The sequence below is a fragment of the Podarcis melisellensis genome (assembly GCF_964234715.1).
Source record: "Podarcis melisellensis genome assembly, chromosome: 9".
NCBI classification, from domain to species: domain Eukaryota; kingdom Metazoa; phylum Chordata; class Lepidosauria; order Squamata; family Lacertidae; genus Podarcis; species Podarcis melisellensis.
This window is the reverse complement of record NC_138541.1, coordinates 23,273,216-23,288,928: the sequence shown is the minus strand read 5'-3', so window position 1 is coordinate 23,288,928 and position 15,713 is coordinate 23,273,216. Positions and strand designations below refer to the sequence as shown.

At 42.4% G+C, this 15,713-nt stretch overlaps 1 protein-coding gene across 1 annotated transcript in view; it reads left to right on the top strand.

The window, feature by feature from the left end:
• Nucleotides 1-13,216, top strand: part of PAPSS1 (3'-phosphoadenosine 5'-phosphosulfate synthase 1) — a 47,217-nt gene extending 34,001 nt beyond the window's left edge. Inside the window, exons 10-12 of the mRNA XM_081924984.1 lie at nt 121-389; nt 5,420-5,649; nt 12,496-13,216. Coding sequence (XP_081781110.1) covers nt 121-389; nt 5,420-5,649; nt 12,496-12,634 — 638 coding nt within the window. The 3' untranslated portion in view covers nt 12,635-13,216. The remainder of the gene's footprint in view (nt 1-120; nt 390-5,419; nt 5,650-12,495) is intronic.
• The last annotated feature ends 2,497 nt before the right edge of the window (nt 13,217-15,713 follow it).

Sequence of the window (15,713 nt, the reverse complement as noted above, 5' to 3'; positions counted from 1 at the left end):
AACGATAGACTGTGCAAGGTCTGAAACCGAGGCCTATAGAACATTGCAGGCTGCTTGTCGCTGATGGCTGAATTAATAACCGTCAAGCATATTGGCATCTCTCTCTCTTTCTCCCCTTAGACGCTGTCTTCGCCTTCCAGTTGCGCAACCCTGTGCACAGCGGACATGCCCTGCTAATGCAAGATACTCATAAGCAGCTTCTGGGTCGAGGTTACAGGCGCCCAGTCCTTCTTTTGCATCCTCTGGGTGGCTGGACAAAGGACGATGACGTTCCTCTGTCGTGGCGAATGAAACAACACGCAGCAGTCCTGGAGGAAGGGATATTGAACCCAGAAACGACTGTGGTGGCCATATTTCCTTCTCCCATGATGTATGCTGGACCAACTGAGGTATAACGAGTTGTGTTTTTGTTCTTAGTTCGTCCCAACTGATTTCCCTGATGTTCGTTTGTCAATATGGCCACCTTCGGAGACAACCACTACACTCCGAAACCCTTGCGTGGTGGTTGCGCTGCGAGGCGTTTCCAGAGTTTGGTTTCAAGGCCTTAAATGGGAGGTTCTTCAGATAGTTCCTGTTTACACTTAAAGGGGCTTGTTGCGCCATCTCTTCCTCTTCCCTTTATTTCAAAGGTCATATGAGTGCTCTTTAACAGGTTGAATCGTGGCCAAAGCCGAAAGAGCTGGGTTCTCTTCTTATTCCAATGTTTTTCGTCTGATCTACATGGAGTTGAGGAAAACAACTGAGAAGGGAACATGCTTTTGGCAGGCTCCTTGACTGAGCAAATGGCTCCGAGGCATGACATGCAGTGCTATAAAGATGGCTTTCTTTCAATCTGCGATTTAGAAATATTTGAGTTGCTTATTGGTGGGGATTAAGCTTTTTTATACCCTATTGCCATTTTGCATTTTGTAAAGCTTTTGAGATCGTTTCACTTGTGGTCCCTCCTAATTGCTTAAAGTCCATTTACTTTTAGGTCATTTACCTTGCTTACTGGGGTGGTGAGTAAAATTCAAGCAGAAGGCAGAACCACATTAATCCCAGGATTCAGGTGAAAGAAATCTTGCCACTTCTTTTGATGATCTTTCTAATCTGTCTCCTATCCGTAGTTTGAAAGAGTCTCTCACTTGATGGACTCTTCAGCCTAGGGGAGAAGACTGGACTAAGGTGAGGTGGCATGTAGGATAGTAAAGGCAACTTGGGATTTCTGTCCAGGGAAATTCTACTAAAAAGGTACTAAACTCATAGCGTCAAAGCTGTGGGGTCTTGCATTGTTAGCTAGCCATCATGCCCTTTGTGTGTGTATATATAAGTTTAAAAAAGGAGTATATAAGTTTAAAAAAGTTTATATAAGTTTAAAAAAGGAGTATATAAGTTTAAAAGAACTAACTTAGTTGGTCTTTAAGGTGCTACTAGAAGGAATTTTTTTTGTTTTAAAAAAGGTGTTTGCCTCAAATAACTGCAGAGAGCTTTGCAAAAACTCAAAACAGAAAACTATAATCTTAAGGATTCTGATACTTGGGCAATGCAAGTGTTTTTGTTTGGAGAATTCCATCCTTTGGATCTCTGGCATCTTCCTTTCAGGCTTTCCTTTTCAAGACTTCCCTTATCTCCATTTTACATTCCTAAAATGCTAGTTTATTCTTGGAAGAGCACTGCCAATGCATATTTTCAGTGCTTCACACTATGGGCTGCAGTCTGGAACAGGAGTTGGGTAAATCCTGTTCACTACAATGGAAACAGATAACATGCCCGATCCCTTCACTAACTTTGCATATGAACATGCTTTCCCTTGTGAGCTCGAGATGTGCGTTTGGAGAACATGGAAACAAGGAGCTGAACAAAACCTGTACACACTGTTTTCAGTCATGGATGCAAATAAAATAAGAAATGTTCCTTAATTTATGCCGCGTTTTTCAATGACCTCAGAAAACCATTTGCCAATAGTGTGTTTTAGACAACTAATAAAATACAACTCTTCCTTTAATCATTTTCTGTAGGTCATTTAGAAGACATTGGTACCAGATTTGTTTCTGTAGCACAAATGACTTGCAGAACAACAGACAGCTGCTAAGCCAATATGGTTATCAACTGTCTGAACATAGTTTCCCAGTCAGTAAAGATTTAATGGACATGTTTTGTTGGTCTCAATCTGATTTATTTTTTTTGAAACTCCTTTAAAAACAATCTTTTTATGGGGTGCTGTCCAATAAGCTAGGAAATTGTGTTTTCAGCCTATAGGTTTATTACCTACATGATAGCAAAGGATATGTTTGAAAAGTACAGATACGTTTGCAGGAGTGGGGTTGGGGTAAATCCTGATTGCTAAAATCATTGGGGAAGATCAGTGCATAGCAGCTTATGTCTAACACTATCAGTCTTTTGGAAAACAACCTTGCTCATAAACCTTATGAATTTTTACCAGTAGGATGGGAATCTTGCTTCCTTGCTTGATTTGCCTTACAGCAACCTAAAGCAAATAATTTTCCAAATCTGTCCTAAACACCCAGAGCTGGAGTTGCACAGCTGTGCATCATTGTTTAAATAGGATATACTGGTGTAGAGCAAACTCCTAAAAGTTTGGGATAACAAGGGAGGGTAGGGGAAAACCCACATGTTTTTGAAACATACCTCCCTCCAGCTGCAGCATAATCTGTAGTGCATGTCCCTCCTTTTTGTGGTCAAGGTGAAAATGTTTACCACTTGTTCACTCTGGCAATTGTTCAGATTAGCTGCTGGCTGTCATACTTGCACTCTGGTGTGCAGAGGGTTTGGGTGGTAAACTTCTTTTGCTAGTACAGTGGTACCTCGGGTTACATGCGCTTCAGGTTACAGACTCCGCTAACCCAGAAATAGTGCTTCAGGTTAAGAACTTTGCTTCAGGATGAGAACAGAAATTGTGCTCCGGCGGCGGCAGGAGGCCCCATAGGCTAAAGTGGTGCTTCAGGTTAAGAACAGTTTCAGGTTAAGTATGAACCTCCAGAACGAATTAAGTACTTAACCCAAGGTACCACTGTAATCTGTGTGTTTTATAATGTCACATTTTAAAGTGTTTTGAAAAAAGTTGTGAGTGTGATGGTTGCAGGGGTGCCCACACTTTTTTCAAAGAGGGCCGGATTTGATGAAGTGAACATGTGTGAGGGCCAAGCAAAGCTTTTTCTACAATTTTACGCCAAAGTTGTTGAGTTGTTTTTTTTTAGGATTTTACCCCAGGACATATACTGCCACGGGGGCTGGATTAAATTGACCGGCGGGCTGGATTAGGCCCCCCAAACGGACCTTGGACATGCCTGGTTTAAAGTTTGCTCTGAAACCTGATGTCTGACTTCCAACCTAATGTGCCAGAAAAGAAGAAAAGCTCAGAGGACACACTGGCCTGGAAGTTGTACAAGAACTTTATTATTTCTCTCCAAGAAGAACAGAACAGCAACAGGAAAACTCCTGATTCTGCTGCAGTGCCACCTAGTGATTAAACTATATAATGACACAATCGAAGCACATTACTTACTATGAAAAGTCTTTTTCCGCCCTGAATTTTGTAATTTTGCCTTTTGTGTTTTGTTTGTGTTGTCACAACTCTGAGAAACTCTGAGTCTTTGACTACTGCAGAGAAGCTTGCAAGCAAGGGTGGGGGGAGATGAGTGAATGCTAAGAAGTATAAACCTTTGTCAGCTTGCAGTTCTGGAGCTATTCTTAAGCATCCAGCTTAAAATGAATAATTTTTGTTGCAAAAACTTTTTATTAGCAATTTATTTAATTATGTCAAAAGGATGTGAATTGGAAATCTCCTGGCTGGAATAAGCAAAATGGTGTTGTTGTTTTTCTTGAGCAAAGGTTCTGGAAAAAATTAGGAGAATCTCAGCTTACTACTTCTCTTTCCTCTGTGGTTGTGCAAAAGCCTCAGAAACTCACAGATGAATAAAAGATCTCTAACAAACCCACAAAATCCATCTCATGATTAGGGCTGCAAAGTTGGATTGATTAACTGGTTAGATTATTCTTACTTTTTTAAAACAAAATCTGTCGCTTGACTACAAAGATGCCCAGGCTAACTCTTGTTATTTTTGTTTTTAAAAGCATTTTTTAAATTAGAAGTACATACTCAGGGTTGCAGGTTCGATGCCCGTATGGGACAGCTGCATATTCCAGCACTGCAGGGGGTTGGACTAGATGATCCTCAGGGTCCCTTCCAACTCTATGACCTATATAAGTCTATATCTTTCCAGGTTTATTCTGGTTTCAAATAAGGGTTAATATTATGGCATAAAACGGTAGCATTCAGATTAACTGGTAGCCTGGGAAACCCTCCTTCAACATAAAGGGCAATATGGCCACACCCCCAGCAATTACTGTAATTTCCCATGTATAAGACGAGGATTGTTTATTTTAAAATTATGTTACAAATTGAGGGGTTGTCTTATACACGGATAGTGCAGTGTGGGAACGGGCGCTTGGTTGCTTCCGCAAGCAGGAGATAGTCAGTGGCAATTGGGCGGGTGATTGGAGACTGCGGCAAGGGCTGTTGTAGATTAGCTGTTGCTGCAGCAAGTGGGCGGGTGATTGACAGGTGCTAGTGGTGACCAGGCAGACGATTGGTGGCTTTGTCGACGTGTGAGATTGCCTGCGTTTGCCTGTTGGGTGAAAGATTATCAGGAATCCTCCCCCCAAAAAGCTCAACAGCCCTGGGCAATCTCCCCTCAAAAAACCCAACAAGTCTGGGCAATACTCCCCCCCAAAAAAGCTTAACTTTTGGCAACCTCCCCCCATTTTCTTAATTTGGAGTCCCCCAAAATAGGGGGCATCTTATACACGGGGGCGTCTTATACACAGAAAAATACGTATTTCTCTGGGCAATGGGTTCACTCATGACCTTGAAAGCAGCTTTTTGCTTTCTGCTTCTACACGCCATCCCCCCAACTTGTTGCTCTTTTAAGAATCCAGTTTCCCTCCTTGTCCATGCCTTCCCACTTTAGCTAACCAGAGTTGAATGCATGACTGCGATTGAAAGCTTTCCTTGGCACTAGTCTCTGTCTTGTCCAGAGGCATGCCTTTATGGTCACTTGATCAAAGGGGAGCTAATTGACTCAAATGGGTAGCCTCCCCTCGAGAGTGCTAGTTTTGACTCCTGGCAGGAAGGTTTCTTTGCCAAGGGGCCGTCTACTGTTTTAGGGAACTGCTGTACAAATTACTTTCAAGTATTGCCTTTCCGAATGGTGTGTGTGTGTGTTAACCCATACCTAATAAACAAGTGGGTGACCACAGCAGCTCTGCTGTGGGTGAGCACATGACCTGGAGGCTTAATTCGGAGAGCTGGAGAATTTTTTTTTTTTGCTTTCTTGTACAGCGAGTGATGGGCTTCTTCTCTGGTTTCCATGGTTCCATCCTCCCTTCTGCTAACTTTGCTTTTCCGATCTCATCCTAGGTTCAGTGGCATTGCAGGTCGAGGATGGTAGCTGGAGCAAACTTCTACATTGTGGGTCGAGATCCTGCCGGCATGTCTCATCCCGAGACTGGAAAAGATCTCTACGATCCAACCCATGGTGCCAAAGTGCTGACTATGGCGCCAGGCCTGATAACGCTGGAAATCGTACCCTTCAGAGTGGCAGCTTATAACAAGAAAAAGAAATGCATGGATTACTATGACTTGGAACAGTAAGTTTTTTCGGTTTTAAGAGCTGATTAATGTCCCACGGTCCCACACAGTACGCTGGATATGGTGATTTGGAATTTGGCTTTGCACACCAGCACGTCTCAGCATATACCTTTCAAGTAAATTCTCATTTCTCGGGGTCCAAGGTCCATTCATTCCTGTCTTATTTGGAAACCAACGGCCCCCACTGGAAACCATTTAGCGATTTTTAAGCTGGTATCTTGTGAACTTTGTATAACCGCCCCCCCCCCCCGAAAACCAACTTGAATCTGCGCTGCTCTGAATTTGCTTTGCCAGTCTGGGTGGCCTTGGAATGAAACCAGGCTGTGTTCCCGCATCTATCATACAAAATATTGCTTTGCCATGATAATGTAGGCCATGTTTCAAACTTCTTCTTTTAAGAGTTTAGTTTCAGGTTACACTTGATACTGTTGTTCAGTTTTACAAGTTTCTAGGTTATGTTTCAAAATTTCAGTATGTTTATAATTATGGGCAGTACTTTTGTCTGTGGTACCTGTCTAAAATCCCTCTGTATAAATCTTTATTTTTTTGTTAGCACACTTTATGCAGAATGCTGCGTCGTGTAAGACAGAAATCAGATGCAAGGTAGGCTGTACATTCATGTCACTGACAGATTTAAGGAAGCCTATTTATGCTTCAGAGAGAAAAACATCCTCTTATCACAGTAAATAAAGAAAGCTGAAAAAAGAGACCTCAACAAAATACAGCGGATCAGTCGGTTTATTTTTATTCATTTATTTAATTTAAATATTTATAAGACACACTTTCATATAAAATATTGTTGGCAAGCAGAGGCGTTATGTTGCAAAGTTGGTGCAAAATCAGGCATGCATAATTTTATAAACTTCTATTATCTCATCTCTTACTCTCCTCCTTCTCTAAGCTAAAAAGACCCAAACGTTGCAACCTTTCTTCATAGGGAAGTCGCTTCACCCTTTGGTTGTCGCTCTTCTCTGAACCTTTTCCAGCTCTACAATATCCTTTTTCGGGTCAGGCGACCTACACACTGTATTCCAAATGCAGCCCGCACCAACAATTTGTGCAATGTTGTTAACGATACTGTTTAATTTCCAAGGTTTTTAATTAAGATATGCTGCATCATGGAGGAGATTAAGGGGGGGGGTGGTAGTTTCCATAACATCACCTCTTGTATGAGAGGCAGAAAGAAATTCTGACACAATTTCATGCATTTTTTAGCATGAGTTGCGCAAGCAGCCCTAGTGACAATCCTGTTCTGGCTCTGTGCACAGTGTCACAAATCCAATATTCTGTCATCTGTTGGGTTGGTTGGTCACACAGGGTTAATCCTCCATTAGAAAGCAGGGCCAGTGAATGTGGTGTTTCTTCTGGAACACACACACACACACACCAGATTCTGGGAGGGCCCAGTCAGGAAGCCCAGCTGGGAGTTAGCATTCTTGTTTTTATGTTCCGTAGCAACGTCACTCTTATTTGTCTCGCTGCTTTGTGTGGACAGGCATTGTCTGTCACACGGATTAGCACCTTGGATGTGTCGGCTGGGAATGGTGTCTGTACTCAGGCCTGCACTCGCTCGCAGCCAAGCTCTGCCCTGAATCAAACCCCAGCGAAGTTTCCAGAGCAGCCGGCTTTGTGGCGCAGGTGGCTGTTTGCTGGTTGGTGGCGGCCTGGAAAATGTATACTTCCCCTGCTGTATAAAAACAGCTCGCTGCATGCTGTGGCCTTTTCCATCCGCGAGGCACGGCGGTGGTGGGGAAAAAGAAAAAAGCATGTGGCCGGGCAAAAGCTTCCAAGTGGTTCTTAATTAATTAGGCTGTGCCGATGTGTTTACTGTAGCTGGATTGGGAAGAAGATGGCTGGCAAGACGTGAAAGCAGAACTCCCATTTGGAATGGTGTCTGCAGCATGAAGCGCAGATGTAGGGTGAAAGATTCTCAGAAGAAGGTGCCTAGGGAGCGGTGCTTTAAATCCCCCTTCAAAAGGGAAGCATGCCAGCCGACAGAGCTACACACACACACACAGAGCTTGGCACTCTGGGGGAATATAAGGCTTTGATTGGCCTCCTTTCCCCTCTTTTAATCAAAAAGTCGGAACAGAACAAACTTGTAGGCTTTTATTATTCCATTTCCTGTGCCAGACAGCAGGTCATGCTCAAATCTTCTACATAAATATGGGTATTGTCACTTGAGGAATTTTTTATTAAACAAAATGCAGCGTTGGAGCAGTTTATTGCCTGAAGAGACAAGCAGCGGCCCTAGAGCACGATACAGATTGTCTGTTCTTCTCTTCCCCTTCCCCTCACCCAGTGCCATTTGTGTTTGAATCGGAAAGACGTTTTTGAAACCTTGGCAGGCACCAGCCACATATTTTATTTTTTGCAGGCCCAATGCGCAAAGTGGAAAATTGGGAAGGAGTGTGCATAGGGAATGTTTCACAAGGGGGAAATTAAGATGGGTTTAGTCTTCCCAGAGTCCTAGACTCGGTCTTGGACTATCAATAGACTGCATGTTCCTCAATGGTGTAGGCAGCACTTTGTCAAGACTTCTGAACGATCCAGGCAATGAATACAGTTGGAGGGCTTTTGAAAACATTGATTGTGATGAAAATTTGCCAGTAAACACACAAACACACACACACACACACACACACACACACACACACACACAGATTTTGGCCAGTTATCAGACTGCTTATGATGAAAGAACATCTGGCCTATTTAAATTTTTTTTTAAGAGTACATGTATTTGGCCATGTGAGGATGGGTAAATATTACAAGACAAGACTTGGCAAGTCAACCATATTGTTTTGGTGGTGCACAGATTCATAAGCTTTTATTGGAACACTACTGTACAATTTAGCTACAGGGTGCTGCTCAGAACAAGTATTGTTCAGCATGGAAATGTGTCTTGCAAAAAACCCAAGAGAGGTCCCTTTGGAGAAGTTAATGGTTCTGTGTCTTTGCAATATCAGATGTCCTTTTATCCCTTGCAGAGTTTTTGTATACAGTAGCTCTAGGATCTGCTTCTGGAGCATTTGTTGTTGGCCCAAGAGAATGAGAGGTGGTTGCCACACACATGCTTCTTGACTGGTGGCTACAGTTTAGCAGGAGGGTCCTTTAGCTTAGTTAGAGAAACACTTGCTGTGCATTCAGAATTTGATAGCTCAGCTAGAATGTGTACTGCTGCGTAGCACAAGGTACAGTACAAGCAAGTCCCAAGAGGACTTTCCTATTTTAATAAACCTCTTATTATCCAGCCAGACTAATTGGATTCAGATCAGAAGAGAGAAAGTAGTTCTTCGAATGCAGTACATAATATACAGAGTTCTGTATTCCACAAGATGTCGTGATGGCAACGAAAGCTTAGATGGCTTTAGAAAACGGGGATTAGCCAGATTAGAAATCTCGATCAGTGGCTATTAGCCATGGAAAATTAAGCGGAAACACATTTTGTGGAGGCTGTGTGCCACTGAATGCTACTTGTTGAATGATAATTGGAATAGCAAAGCTGTTGCTTATGTGCCCTGCCTGTGGGGCATCTGATTGTCCAATGTAGGAAACAGGACACCAGGCTAGAGGGGCGTCTGGCGCAATCTTGCAGGTGTGCTCTTGCGTTACATCCTTATGACTTCTCATAGGGCACGTGTTGTTTTGAAGCCAAAGAGAAACCTAAACGTTGCTGTTTCTGATCCTCCACATTTTAATGATTAACACTATGAGAATAGTTTTTTTTTAACCTTTATCTTTTCCATTTATGAATTGCTTCCCGTTACGCATCCCGAAGCAGTTTACAATATAATAACATATGTAAAAGCAGTTTTTAAAAAAATAAACCCAGTTATAAATACAAAACAGTTTAAAACAACGGCATATACATAAAACCCAATTCAAATCCAAGGCAGATACCAACTGGGATAAAGGTCTTAGAAGACTTTAACAGGTGCCAAAGAGACAATAGAAAAGGCATGGGGCTGATATGCATTGAGAGGGAGTGCCAAAGTTAGGTGCTGCCACACTAAAGGCTGGATTCCAACATTGTGCAGAACAGACCTCATGATAGGATGGCATCTGCAGGACTCCTTCTCCTTCAGAATGCAGTGATTGGTTGGGGGTGTAGGGGATGAAGCAATCTTTTCGCTGAGGTGGATTTAGGGCCGCGTGACCCGTTCCACCACACTGGGCACTGAGCCTAGGGGACCGCAGGTCACAGCAACTATGACATAATGATTTGAGCAGGCGAGAGGTTTTTTTTTTTTGGGGGGGGAGGCAGGATTTGGCCTTGTACAGGGCACAGCTGAAATTGGAAAGACCAAAGTCCGAACCTTCTTTTAGATCTTTTTGTCACAAGCTGTATAGGACTTTGTGCACCTCAAACCTATCCCAGTAGCTAATTGGCAGCCAGTGTTGAAATATTAAGTCTTTATAAAAAGCAAAAGATTGTACGATTTTTTTTTTAAAAAATGTTCCTGCTCCAAAGATTGCAGTTTAATAAATAGCATAGAAATTTTAAAAAGAGAAATCAGACACTCATCTAGCCAACTTGAGTATAATGGAAGCCTCTGTTTGTTAAGGTTCTTAGAGGATGAATGAGTTGAGTGGACCAGATCTCAACAAAAGCAGAGTATTGCAAGCAAAAGAGAGAGAAGGACTTGAGTTTGAAATCTGCTGCTTAGATAGAAAGGGGGGGGGGAAGGACCCAGGTCAAAACAAGTGCCTTGAACAGGACCCAGACAAGAATGGGCTTCAAAAAGGTAAAATATGAATGTACCAACTCAAACCTGTTCACAGTCAAAGTTGATGGACATCATCAAGGATTGCTCTTCATTCAGTTCTGCTCGACAAGGGCATTCAAAGAATTGCAACAATCCCACCTTGAATTGCATACAAAATAACTGGATATTGCAACTTCGTATCCAGTGAATCAAATCAAAGATGTTATGCCGCTGTTGTGTTGCATGCACTGTGAGAAAAACGTAGTCCCTGTTTGCTAAGTGTAGCTTAATACCCGCGCAAACAAAAGATCCCCAGCAAACATTTGGCTTCTATTCTCCCCCTCCCACCACTACCCTGAGCAATATCCAACTGAGGTCAGCGTTTGGCTTATATTTCAAACAAGCTAGCAGAGGATGAGTAAGAAATAGATGCTGCAAACTGAATAAACAGAGTAAGTAAAACCATTGCATTTTACTGTTGGATTAATCGCTGTTGCTCCAGAGGATTTAGAAGTTCCTGTCTCTTTGCATCCTTATTTTTAATTTGCTTTAATAAAATTCAATCTAGGTACTTAAAAAAAAAATCTTGTGGTGACCTGGATTTTTGGTTTTTGCCCCATGGGTCCTTTTGGCAATTTGATAAATGTTATGTTTCTGACTGAATGAAAATATTTTCCATTCTAGGAAAATGGCTTCACTCTTTTATTTAAGGCCAATAATTGCCATTCTGGGTTGCATAATACTGTCTCCCATAGCAGTCAGCCGGGTATCCAGGCATTGATGCCCACTTGTTTTATTTTTCAGTCTCAACATGCCCCCATGTATAGGTAAAGGTAAAGGGACCCCTGACTATTAGGTCCAGTTGTGGCTGACTCTAGGGTTTGGCGCTCATCTCGCTTTATTGGCCGAGGGAGCTGGCATACAGCTTCCGGTTCATGTGGCCAGCATGACTAAGCCGCTTCTGGCAAACCAGAGCAAAGCATGGAAATGCCGTTTACTTTCCCTCCAGAGCAGTACCTATTGATCTACTTGCACTTTGATGTGCTTTCGAACTTCTAGGTTGGCAGGAGCAGGGACCGAGCAACGGGAGCTCACCCCATTGCGGGGATTCGAACTGCCAACCTTCTGATCAGCAAGTCCTAGGCTCTGTGGTACCTGGTATGTGGAGGGATATTGCTTCTAAGAATAACAGTCCCTTTTTCAGTTATCAGAGTCACTGTGATAAATATATATACTCTCTCTATATTTTTCTACTCCTTCTAAGAAGCCAGTAGTTTAGATTTCTTCCATCACATTCTGTAGTGATGGATTTCATAAGGTGAACAAATGGTTCATCTTGGCATCTTCTCTCTCTCTGTGTGTACACGCACATGTGCACACAAACACATACATTTGCAGCAGAACTATTATTTAAGTGTGGATCCTTATGCCATTAAAACAGCACCAGCTACACCCAAGAGGAAGACACCAGCTCGCTCGACGGTACCCAGAGAGTTACAGAAGTACAAAAAAAGGGGTGGGACAATCCCTCCAAATGGCCCAATGAGTACTGAGAGTGCATGGTGGCCATGGAATGCCAGCTGACTGTTGCAGGGGGGAGAGAAAGGGAAAATGGAATGCGCTATATACGGTGAAGGGCATGGCTGGCTGGACCTCTGAACAGCAACATTCCAAAGAGCGACATTTTATTGCAGGTCCAGCTTGTGTATATGGTTTTTCCTATTTGTTCTATTTATTACTGCATATAGAGATGCCGTAGAGAAGCAGTACCTGCACCTCATGCCTCCAGATCAGGCTTCCTCAAACTCGGCCCTCCAGATGTTTTTGGCCTACAACTCCCATGATCCCTAGCTAGCAGGACTAGTGGTCAGGGATGATGGGAATTGTAGTCTCAAAACATCTGGAGGGCTTAGTTTGAGGAAGCCTGCTTCAGATGTTGGACTAAAACTCACATCATCCCTGACAGTTGGCCCTGCTGATGGGATCTGTAGTCTGACAACATATGGAAGGCCCTTAGGGTCTAGACTGCTCAGCAGTGGGCACTTGCAGATCACGGTTGCATTTTTAAAATACAAAGTTTAGTTGAAACTGTTGATTCACCCTCCTTTCTTTTTTTTCTTTTTTTTCTTTTCGTTTCAGCCACGAAGACTTCGAATTCATTTCAGGAACTCGCATGCGCAAAATGGCTCAGGAAGGACAAAATCCTCCTGAAGGCTTCATGGCTCCCAAAGCATGGACTGTGCTGAAAGAGTATTACAAATCCTTGGAAAAGGCTTAGGCTACTTATTTGTTGCAGATCAGCCTTTGACGTTTGATTTATTAGCAAGAAGGAGGACCACACAATCGCCGTTTTGGTGCTGCTTTGTTGTCGTGTCTGTCAGGAAGCATTTCCTCTAAAAAACACCAGGCCCTTTCTCCTTAACTTAGCATCGTTTTCTGCTTCTCTTATGGGTTCCATTACTTATTGGCACCTAACAAACTGCTGGTTCTAATGTCTTCTATTTTTATTTCAGTTGATATTCTTGCAGTAAGTTTTCTAAACCTCGTCTTTCTAAAACATTATTATACCTCTGTGCCCTGCGGTTCTCAGTGCTGCTGAAACTCTCCCCCTCCCTCCTTTCACATTATTTAATGTATCTCATGTCTTTTTATGTGTGGGTATGTTGCTTTTCATAGTTTACAGGCTAAATATGGCAGTTTGATTATACCAGCTAGATATAGGTGCTAAATCGAATCAAAATGAAAAAGATTTTTAAAAAGATACTAACCTTGTACTTTTCAGCCAGTGCTCTTTGAAGTTCTTGTATGGAATCTCCAGAATAGACTACACTGTATTGCAAATTAAACTTTCTGTACCAAATCTGTGAATTTTGTGGTTGCAAATCCTCAAGCATTACTGATTTTTTTGCCTCACATACTTGTGGTAGGTTTAACACAGTTGCCTGCTTTTTTTAAAAAAAAGTTTTCCGATTTTCTCTCCAACCTCGCCCTTGTCTTCTAACATGACATTAATATTTTTTAGTTGTTGAAGAGCAGGCTGTCACTTCCATTGGATGACTATCACTTAAGATACACTTTTAGGGAGTAGGAGCAGGGGAGCTACTTCAAAGGTGTTTCCTTGAACCTCACTCGTTTCTCCTTTCAAAACATGATGGTAACATACCCTTTATATGGGAAAGATAGTCAGGAATGTCAGTGTTTGTTAGGTACTGTCTCCTCATTACTTAGACACAATGAGTTGTATCTAAAGATGTTCTGATCCCAGTAGACCCATTGCAATTAAGACTCGCTACCATCAGTGTGGACAGCACTGAGTGAGGTTGAGGTTGACCAATGGTCTTACTCTGTATATATGGCAGCTTCCTATGCTCATCTCAAGTCCTGATCATTCTAATTCCACAGCAAAGTATGTTGCAGTTGTAGGTGTGTAAAAAGCTAAACTAAGCTTTTATAAACACCAAGGAAATGAGAAGAGCCATAGGGTGCTTTTCCGTGCATTTGTTCTTTCAATATTAAGTAACACTAACAGGGACCCTAAACTGTGGGCAGAAATATGGCAATGCAAAGAGAAGATTGAGGAGGAAGAAGCTGGGAGGAATGTAATTCAAATTATTTATGTATCCTGATGGGTAATGTCAACAGAAAAAAGGCAGAGTTTAAAATGGCTGTGGAAAAAAATGTGGTAGGCTTCCAAGACTAGGTCTGGGAAACCTGTGATCTTCCAGATGTTGTTGGGCTACAACTCCCACCAGCCCCAGCCAGCATAGTCAGAAAGGAGTTAGAAAGACCCTAGGCGGAGATTTCTGAGAGTGACTTCTGCTTGAGACCATGGGATATTACATTAGAAAATGCTGACCTAGGTGTTCCAATTGCTTCACTCTAGAGTAAATGAGCTCCTTCTATTCATATGAACTTTACATAATGCTCACAAAGGTGATGGTATAGAATGCTGATGCATGACAGTAAAACATTAAAATTGGGCATTTTATTCCAGCAATTGAGGATTTGCCATTTCCTTAGCTTAGCAGATGCTTGGATGCTACATCTTTGAAAGGGATGAGGAGGAACAAGTCATTTTCTGTTACTGCATTGCTTCTGTAATGTCCAAAGAATGTACAGTGGTACCTCAGGTTACATACGCCTCAGGTTGCATACGCTTCAGGTTACAGACTCCGCTAACCCAGAAATAGTGCTTCAGGTTAAGAACTTTGCTTCAGGATGAGAACAGAAATCATGCTCCGGCGGCGCGGCGGTCAGCAGGAGGCCCTATTAGCTAAAGTGGTGCTTCAGTTTAAGAACAGTTTCAGGTTAAGAACGGACCTCTGGAACGAATTAAGTACTTAACCCGAGGTACCACTGTACTTGCATATGTGTCCCATAGGGAGATGTGTGAGTTCTAGATACAGTGATAGGGCAAGTGAATCCCATCTTCAACTCCAGGCACTGTGGAAGACACTAGAATGGCTTGTTGGCTCCTGTTAACTCCTGCTAGATTTACTGGTCCAAATTGTCTCTTGAAAACCAATGAAGTTTTCCACCTGGTTTCTCTAAAGCAGACTTCCTTTTGAACCTTTCCTGGTGCTACTCAGTATATGATAATCTATCCAAAGACCCTCTCTTCTTGGATCATATTGAAAATCTTTTCAAGCAATGTCTTTGGGTCATTAACTTTGAATTTAGATACAAAATTCACGGAAGTGATACTTTTCCTGTCTAGCTATGGTCCTTGCCAGTGTGCTGAAATCTTCCCTTCTTAATCTTACGCAGGAGGACCATATGTTTGTCCTAATCCTGCTATAACCTTGGAACATTTATTTGCCCCTATCAGAAATCATCCTGACACATGGAGCATGACTGGCTCAGAGCTGGGAGGGGGGGGTGGAGAGGGAGAGTAATAAAATAAAACTTTTGATAGTTTTGAAGAACCCTAAAATCAATGAAGCAGGAGAGTGGGGGACACTCTTCTCCTTTCCCCAGAAACTGAAGTTAATGAGGTGGATGGAGTTTGCTAAATCTTGGTGAGGAGTTGAATAAGTGCTATAAAACCATTGCAGTTCATCAATGAGATATCTATTCCAGATGATGCTTTCTTCTCTAACCTACTTTAAGTGACGTCAATTATTCCCCTGGGGTCAACAAAAAAGCTAAAGGCTAGGTATATGCCACTTTGCAAGATGGAGGCTCCAAGTTGTTTATTTTTAAAGCTATATAAATTCACGTTCAGAATCTGAGGTCCTGAACTTGGACGGAGAAGTCACTCTCTTAATGAAGATTAAGGGTGCTGGCGTGGATTTGGGATGCTCAGTAAGAGATCTTAAACCCTGGATTGCTCAATAAGTACTACCAGACGTGGGACT